Here is a 9,618-nt window from a genome sequence, read left to right as displayed (position 1 = left end):
CAAATCATCACTCCTGAGGTCAAGATTAGATGCTCTAGTGTCTGTAATATAGAAGAAAAATATAATGAAACAGAAACTTAGATTTAACAATTATATATATTTTTGGTTTTAAACATGTATTTATATCTCCTGTTCTCTGTTTCACTCCCCACACACCCGGATCAGCCAGGGCTAGGCGAGGCTGAAGCCGGGAGCCAGCTACAGAGTTTGGGTCTCCCATATGGATGGTAGGGACCCAAGGACTTGGGCCATCACTGCTGCCTCTTGGGGTGCACATTAGCAGGAAGCTGGAACAGAGCAGAGCCAAGACTCAACCCCAGGCACCCCGAGACGGGACGCAAGTATTCCATGCAGCTGTGCCAAATGACTGTTTTTAAAGCTTATTAAACATTGTTGTATTAAGTTCTTTACTGCTATAATTTCATTTGATCTTCACAGTACTCTTTTTTTATAATACATATTTTATATGTGACAACTAAGGTTCAGAAAGTTATAAATGACTTGGTCAGGACCACCAAGTAAATAAGTTACAGAGCTGCTAATTGAGCCCAGACATGTATATCTCAAAACCATGGTTTTTCTTTTTTTAGCTTGTGATTTTGTAGAAATGTGAGTAAGACGTAGTTCCTTCCCTCAAGGAATTTTGGCGCCCATTGGATGATAAGGAAATGCTATAATTCAAATCAAAATATAAATACTGCTTTGAAGAGATTAAAAGATCTCATAGTGCATTTTCTGGTGCTGTAACAGAATATGTGACGCTGGTAATTTACAGTGAACAGAGTTGTTTGTCTCGGAGTTCTGGAGGCTGGGAAATCCAAGAGCATGGTGCTAGCATGTGGTGAGGGCCTTCCATGGCAGAAGGCAGAAGGGCAAGAGAAGGCAGAGGCTACAGAGAGCAAGGTTGGACTCGCTTTTGTAACAAATGCACTCCCTTGGTAACTAAGCCACTCCCGGTAGCAGCATTGATTCCTACATGAGGGTGGGCTGCACCTCCCAATACTGTTGCCTTGGGGATAAGATCCCAGGACAGGAACTTGGGGACATTCAAGCCACAGTAGCAGAAGGTGATGTGTGTGTGTGTGTGTGTGTGTATGTGTGTGTGTGTCGATGATGATAAAGCAGCAGGTGATGTGTGTGTATGTGTGTGTGTGTTGATGATAAAGCAGCAGGTGATTGTGTGTGTTTGTGTGTGTGTGTGTGTGTGTATGCATAAATGTTGAGGATGATAAAACATTTCCATAGGGGTCTTCCAGAAAGCTGAACCTTCAAGGCAGCAGCATTTGCCCTGGATGATTATAACCACATAGAGGTTATTTTCTAAGGAAGGGCTTTTCTAATGAAAGAAGGCAGAGTGAGATGAAGGCATCTCACAGGAGGTCATTCATACTCCTTCATACTCCAGCATTGCAATGTTTGTAAGATTTCTGGGGACCAGGTAGCCTGGTGATATATCTGCCAGCTACAATTGTAATCAACCCGTCAAAGCAAAGAGGGTCACACACTGAATGTGAATGAGATGTAAATAACGTTGTGAATTAATTTACATGCAATTATAGAAAATGAGATAAGTGACCCCCCTGCTCCATTCAGGAGAAATTCTTTGGTAAGCAAGAAAATGAGCTGGCCTAGAATTGAAGGGGAAGGTGCAAATGATATTTTCCACCTCACTTTCAGTGTTAATTGTGCTGTGCTGGTCAGTGGAAATCACTGCATTCTTCAAAAAAATTTGATAAATTTGATAACTGGAAAAGCAGATGAGGACACTGGGAACCGGGAACCCTCTTGATATCTGGAGTACGAAGTTCATGTGTGTTGGCTGGGTAGTTCTGAAGGTTTGTTGTCTGGGGCCTAGGCCACCACCTGTGACTCTGGCAGCCCCTGTGAGAACTGGCTGGAGTCCCAGCTGCTCTACTTCCAAGCCAGCTCCCTGCTGCAGCACCTGGGAAAGCACTGGAAGATGGCCCAAGTACTTGGGTCCCTGCTACCCATGTGGGAGGCCTGGATGGAGCTCCTGGCTTTGGTCTGGCCCAGCCCTGCCTATTGTGGACATTTGGGGAGTGAGCCAGCAGATGGAAGCTTTGCCTCTCTCTCTCTTTCTCTCTCTTTCTCTGTAACTCTGCCTTTCAAATAAATAGGTCTTTTAAAAGAAGAAATATTTCTGTGTTAATCATCAAGTAGTATGTAACTGGTCAGAAAGGACTGCTTTGAAGAAAATTAGGTTCAGACAAATCTACTGGCACCTGACTCAATAGAAATGCTTCTACGAAGTTCACGCGTCTCCGTCTGGCTGTTGCCCTGAAGTTCTGATCTGTCACTGAAGCTCAGGGAAGCAGCTGCCTGCTCCGGGAGCTTGCTGACCTGTGGTGCATCAGTCTCTGGTTCAGTGGCTCTAAAAACTTCTCTGGGCATGAGGATTGCCTGGGTTGGAGGTTGGTGCCTGTTTTAAGTGCAGGTTCCTGGACCACCCCCAGAGATTGATTCAACAGGTCTCATAATCTGAATTTTAAATGGATTATTTCCCTTGCTGCTGATGCCCTTAGAGAAACCCTGCCCTAGACTCCGCTCTCTACAGCGGTAGCCCCCTGAAAACACGTGATCACATTTCTGACCAGCTCCGTGGGTCATATTACTTTAATTCTGTTTGTACTTTAATCAAATCGTGTTTCCCTCTTTCCCACAGCACCAGGAAAATAGAAAAATACGGCATCCCACACCTTTGGTGAAACAAGGGTCCACAGAAACCGCCACCATCAATTCAGAATGAGGGCTTTGGAGGTTCTCACCTCCTCAGAAATTTGGCATTTCAGAGGGTCTTTCAAGAGCAGTGATGGGGGCTGGTGCTGCAGGACAGCAGGCTAAGCTGCTGTCTGCAGTGCCAGCATCGCAGGGGCACTGGTTCAAGTCCTGGCTGCTCCGCTTGGATCCAGCTCCCCGCTGATGCGTCTGGGAAGCAGTGGAAGATGGCCCAAGTCCTTGGGCCCCTGCACCCACCTGGGAGACCTGAATGAAACTCCTGGTTTCCAGCTTTGCCTGGCTGTTGTGGCCATTTGGCAAGTGAACCAGTGGATTTCTCTCTCTCTCTCTCTCTCTCTCTCTCTCTCTCTCTGTAATTCACACTTCCAAGATGCATCCTAAAAAGAGTGGCAATGCAGAATGCTAGCAGGCTGTCCAGAGTCAGCGTGTGGTTTGTGTCTGATGAGTGCCCGTGCCAGTGGAGACAGCCATGGGCGCCATGGACCTGCACACAGCCCAAGTGCTCTGTGGAGCTCACAGCACAGTGGCTTTTTTCTACCCCTAAATACCTTCCTAAAAACAAATACAGATTAAATATTGTTATCTATGTTTCTAAACACCTCATAGGAATTCTTGTAGATTTTCTGTCAAGACATGTTTTTAATCAGCAGATACAAAAATTACCATAGCTGTCACGTGAAGGCACTTCACCTGCAGGTTGTAAATCTTTCGTTCATTCAGCAAAGGCCCACAGGGTCCCAGGCAGCCGGTTGGGCTCTAAAACAGACTGAAGGGAAATCCTCATCCTGATGACTCTGTATTTTTTTTTAAAGATCTGTGTGGGGAGGCGTTGGTGGTATAGTGGCAAGCAGAGCTGCCTTCCCAGCTCTATATGAACGTAAGCTCCTTTACCTGCTGTAATTTATGCTTATAACTATACTCTGCTTACTAAGAACAAAATGCAATGATTCCTCAATAAAATGACACAGACTAGAAAATATGTTTGCAGTTCTTTGCTCTTGGTTGCAATGCTTGCAACTATGTTTTAGTTGTATTGTTTCCCAGTCGTATGTTTACGTAGCAAACCATATAAAAACACAGTGGTGATTTATGTAATTCAGACTTTGATTTGAATTTGAACTTCACTGGCTTCTCCCCTTTCTCCTCTTCTGTCTGTGCCACTCCATCAAGCTCTACCCATTCAGACAGGATTAGCTGTCACAGAGCAGGCGATGCAGCTGTTTTCCTGCACAGCATGGCCTGATACTGCCAACAACTTGGAAAATAATTGAAGTGATGAATGCTACTTCAGATGCATCCTGTCATGTTGCAAACCTGCAGAGTCGCATGGATCCTTATCTGGTGTCTGAGGTCCTGTGGTGTCTTTGGGCATCAGTCGACAAAACAAAACACACAACACACCTTGCTATTACTGCTACTAAAAGAAATGCTGAATGAGCCTTCCCTCTTAAGACTCGGGATATGCTGCCTTGGACCCTTGTCGCTGTAGTTGAGCTCATCTGTGTGCCTGGAGAAGCGGGGAAGAAGTTTGAGCATCACCATGATTTATGGGGAGGCAGCAATAGGCTTCTACTGAATGCTAATTACTGCGGAATTGTTTAGGGAGACTGTGCAAGAACGGTTGGCTTGTGGTGAATTAGTCACTAGCTCTATTGAGATGGACTGAAAGTATAGACCCAAGTCATAAAGGCGCCCAAATCCTTGGGATCGATGGCCAAACTTGTTTACGGCTCATGAGAATGCCCCAGTTGTGCTGAGCGGTAGGAGATGAGTTTGCACAGATCCCAGAGATGAGTGCAGTTCTGCCTGGAAGTTAAAGCTTCCAGCTGCTTGAAGATGAAAAGGACAGGCAGACTGATTGTTCAGTGGGCTATCCGAGCTGTTTGGCTCCTAGATTTGCAAAGCTGTTCAGGCCGCCCGTGATGTGAGAGCACAGAATGCCCTGGAAAGAGCCCTAGCCCGAATCCGCTGGCCTGCCTTTGCCTGTGCATCGAGCTTTCTGGCTGTCCACACACATAAGCCTCAACCTTCATCTCCCAGCAGCGCAGAGGGTGGCTTTGTGGAGAGGCGATCTTCCGGCTTCACAGCGAAACAAGCGCCTGCCTTGGGAAGCTTTCCTTGGGTCACAGGCAGCTCTCTTTCAATTCCCAGCTACCTTCCTTCTTTATTTCCATTGCCAGCACCAAGACGAGGGGAGTTAATGATTCATTTGCTCCCAGCGACCTTTTGAATAACTGGACTGCGATGTATCGGCGAGGCGCTTAGCTCCCCCGCGCTCCCCCTCTCCCTGGCCTGGCGTGGCTTTAATATTTACAGCCTCCTTGTCGGGCTACATGCCTGAGCGCCCGAAGCAAGCAAAACACTGCTTGCCTCTCCCTCCCCGGTGTTGGGGAGCTGTTTCATCCAGCTTCATTCCTTCCTTCTACATCACGCGGGAGGCTTGCCTCCTGGCCGGGACGAGTTCTTCCTGAGCGGACTGTGGAATCCGTTCACTTCGCCAACACAGAAGGATGGATTCCGACTCCGACTCACCTTTTAACTACTCCTGGCCTTCCTTTCCCAAAATGAAGATTCGCCGAAGGGCATCCAAGCAAGGTAGATCGCGGTATCTTTTCTTTTCCACAGAGCCAAAGTGGGACGACTTCATATGCTCGCCTTTCTCCTTGTTTCTTTGCCAGCCTGTTTTGGGATGAAGCACATGTTTATACACGTCTTTAGAAAACTCTTCTCTGTAGAAATGTTTTGCAGGTAGACTTCTGGGGGGAAAATCCTCTTTCCTCTTCTGTTCCTTTCTCTTTGTAGCCCCCTTGGTCTTAGTATGCGGGAGTGACTCTGTTAAAAAAATGATAGTTTAGTTCAAGGTCAATGTTTTGGATTCATTTAATCAGAGTTACCTTGGAGTTACCCTGACAGTAAAGAGTCCTGTTGATTTAAACATTTCCAGTCCTCCTGGGATATACGGCACATGACGCATGTGTTCCACCCCCGCTTTCTGCTTTTGTTTTAGTGTGCGAGCATATGGTTATTACATCTTTTGTACATAAGCAATGCTGTTTTATTGACTTTTTCAGTTGTTAGAAGGAGGAGAATTTCAAATACTAATTTCAACAGAAATTATAACATAAAGCTCACTAAAAATAATCACCAAGCCTGCAAAATCATTTAGCTCAGAGGAAGAAGATCCACTGATTGGTAGTGGGATTAATACTGTGGTGGGCTTACATTATTGCCTCTTTCTTGCCACCCTCTCTGTGGTCAAGCCTCGGACACCAAGGAGCAGGCCGAGTTCCGGGGCAGTGTGCTGCCCTGAGTCGCTGCTGGGCTTAGCAAGTGGCCGTTGTTGGCTTCTGAGGGTTAGAAAAGCAAGAAAGATGGTGAGGAGTCCTTCCTACCTCTCTCCTTGGGTAGGGACTCCCGAGATAATATCTGTGATGCACTCGGACAAGGAATATCCGCATGAGCTTTTGCTGGCAGCACAGGTGGGCTTCTGAGGCGTCCCTGCTGCGTGCTGCTGTGGGACCAGGCCTGCCTCGTAGAGCAGAAGGACTTCCTGTGCCACCTGCACTTCGGCCAGCCTAGAATGCACCCCAGCTTCAAGGATCTTCTTCTTTCCTTCTAAAACAGAATGGAAGTGGTTGCTTTTTTGTTGTTGTTGTTTTCTCTTTGGCTTTGAGCAAGGCCAGTTCCAGGAATAAGGTGAATTGGCCGGCCAGGGTGAGGCTTCAGAGTGAGCACATTTTGGGTTCTGCTCAACTGAAATTGCGCCGGGGACTTGATTAGCTTGGATCCATGTACTATTTTCTTGTTACATTTTAAATGATTTTTTTTTCCCAAGAAACCTTTTATGTAAGGAATATAAACTTCATGTGTTTCCTAAATACAACTTCAGGAACATAGTGATTCTTCCCATTGTACCCACCCTTCTTCCTCTTCGCTCTCCTATTCCCATTCTTATTTTTCACTAAGATCTATTTTCAAGTAACTTTATACACACACATTTAATTCTATAATCATTTTCTTCTTAATTTAGATCTATGAAAACGGTTCTTTCCATTTTATTCATTTTATTGATGTCATAAGAAAGGGATTTATACAAATAGTATTTTAACAGAAAAGCCTGTGTATCTCTGAGGGATAGAGGTATATATTAAAGGGCCATGATAAATGGGTTTAGGAAATGGTAAATACTTCATTATATATAAATAAATATATATGAAATGTCAAAATATAATAAAAATATACTTACCATATATAAATATATAAACAAATATATAATTTAAATATAAGTAATTTATAAATAATAAACAATAAATGGGTTAAGGAAAAAGATACACACAAGGGAACACAGCATGTGTTTGTAAAAGCAGGCTTGTGTGCCAATAGAAAATGGAGTAAATGACAACAATGGGCAAATCTCAGTTTACATGGGTGTTTGCCTGTGCTGTTGTGATTCGTCCAGCTTTCCTGTAAACTTGAAAGTATTCCCTAGAGCAAACTAATAAGGACACTTCAGGTACTTCTAGGAGGGCAGCTGTACCCTACAGCGTAATACCTGAGGGTGAGCGTGAGCGGCCCTGGTACTCTGAGGTCTCCCGAGGGCAGGAGCTGTTCTGTGCGACTTGAAAACCTCTGGGCAGGTACAGGCAGGAGGTGTCTGCTTTGTGTGGCTTTGTTTTCTACTCTCTGACTGACCAGCAGCCCGTGCCTGGGACCTGGACAGCCTGGAGGTGGCCAGGAGGCCTGTGACAGCCTGGGGAGGCCAGCGCACTTGCAGGGGCTGTGTTCACCACGCTCTTGCTTTAAATCCAAAGTTGGAGCACAGCCAGTTTGAGCTTTAACAGAATCTAGTCATCACAGAACTATGTATAAATTAAACCTGATTCAAGTGAAAGCAAGTACCCAGGGTATGAAAATGATTAACTATTTGCTGCTGACAAACAAGGGCCGAATGAAAACCAGGTTGGTAGCAGAAGGCTGGGGTGGGTAGCTTTTCTTTTTCATTCAGTGATAGTGTGGTCGTTGTGAAGAGTGAAGTCGACGGGTGGAGTCCCAGGACCTACACCTGCTTTGAGACAACCTGGTCCAGCCAGCCCATTTTGTAGAGGACCCTGGAGTGATGGGAATTATTCCTGTGTTCAGCAAGTGTTCCTGTAGTGCCAGGCGCTGTCCTCGCCTGCAGGGCCCTCAGCATTGGCTCCCGGAAGCCAGATGTTCTAGTGGTAGAAAGAACAGGAAATACGATTGTCCTCCCAGATGACCAGTTTGTGGAGAGCCGCCATCTTTCTGCTTGTAGGGGATGGTAGCGGTGCTGCAGTCGTCCTCACAAACTACGGTGGCTTGGACGCCTCATACTTTCCCCTCTCATCCTCAGATGCAGATTCCAGTCTCCTGGGAAGTTGCTGAGGGGGCTTTCAGGACTTGCAGTTTCTGGCCCTTTGCAAACCTCACTTGCATTTGGTCAGGAATCTCCTGTCTTTGATTCCCTGTTTTTATTCCCCTGCCCTGACCCTCTTGTTAGTGCTGGTTTTCCTGCTCTCTGACAAATGCTGTGTGGACAGGGAGTGGGCACTGAGAGCGAGCACTTGGTAACAAGGACAGCATCATTCGCACAAACTCACCAACACCATATTTCATCTAAAAAGTGTGCCTGCTACTGTCTTTACCTTGGCGCCTTTAGAAGGAAAAGGGCGTCACTTCATAGTGGTGCCTTTGGAAGTGACTCGTATCCAGGAGAGAGAAGAGGGGTGTGATGAAAGTGGTGAAGCCACGCTGTCCAAAGTGTATCCTGTGTCATTTCATGAGTGACCCTGGAGCAGGCTGTCCCGGGAGCCCAGTGGTTAATCGCTGGAGCAGGCCCCAACCCACTACTGTTCTGCTTCAGAGGCTCTAGGAATGCCTAGATCTCTGTGTTGGTTTCCATAGGAAATTCAACATTTGGTGTTTACTAATCAAAGACTTAAAGATACAGAAATTGGATCTGACCTAAAGTCCCCTACTGCTGTCACTCAATGTTTAAAATGCAGACCTTAGTAGAAAACAGGAGGCCCCAGCAATACTGAAGGATTCTTGGCTTGCGCAGTGGCTGTCACCCCCTCCTGCTCCAGCTCGGAGCATGCGCCTCTCCAGCGACACCGTGTGACGTGCTTTGTTTCCTCCTTTTTTCCTTTTGCTGGTGCAAAGCCGGTCTGTAGTTGCCAAAGCAGACAATGTATAGCAGAAAACCTGACAGCCTTAGAGAGTGTGGATAGCAGCAGATGTTCTGTAGTCACAGTCAGCTAATATTTATGTGGCACCTTATTAATCTTAATAACTACCGTTTAGCAGGTCATAGTAAGTGTTTTACATTTATGATGTCTGATTCTCAAAATAACGCTGCAATATGGATATTATCTCTGTTTTATAGGTGAAGGCACTGAGGCTTAGACAGTCTTAAAGTTATTTCCAAAGCCAAACCAGGAAACTGGGGCCGCGGTAATTGCGGTAGAATAGGGTGGCCTCTAAGTGTCGTGCACATGTGTAATCTTGTAAAAGACCTGTAATCATGTGTTACATGTAAAAGACCTGCAGTCATGTGTTACATGCAAAAGACCCGCACTCATGTGTTACATATAAAAGACCTGCACTTGTGTGTTGCATGTAAAAGACCTGCACTCATATGTTACATGTAATTACCATCTTTACTTATTAACTGGGGCTTGAGGCCCACAGCAGGCAAATGAATTTCCTCAGATCAGAGCCAGTGGGTGGCTCATAGTGTCCTACTAGCTTCTGAGCCCTTGTCCTAGTCTCAGGCAGAGCCAGGCATGGAATCAGGACACTGGGCTTCAGAGGTTTTGTTCTTCCCAGTAGGTCTCGCCACTC

The 9,618-nt window shown here is 45.9% G+C and overlaps 1 protein-coding gene across 1 annotated transcript in view; it reads left to right on the top strand.

The window, feature by feature from the left end:
• The first annotated feature begins 5,158 nt into the window (after positions 1–5,158).
• The window catches only part of ARHGEF28 (Rho guanine nucleotide exchange factor 28), a 142,393-nt gene continuing 137,933 nt past the window's right edge, over positions 5,159–9,618 (top strand). Inside the window, 1 exon segment of the mRNA XM_017350622.3 lies at positions 5,159–5,352. Coding sequence (XP_017206111.2) covers positions 5,268–5,352 — 85 coding nt within the window. The 5' untranslated portion in view covers positions 5,159–5,267.

This window comes from Oryctolagus cuniculus, chromosome 14 (genome assembly GCF_964237555.1).
Source record: "Oryctolagus cuniculus chromosome 14, mOryCun1.1, whole genome shotgun sequence".
NCBI lineage: Eukaryota > Metazoa > Chordata > Mammalia > Lagomorpha > Leporidae > Oryctolagus > Oryctolagus cuniculus.
Note: the sequence above shows the minus strand (reverse complement) of the source record. Positions and strands in the feature narration are given on the sequence as shown.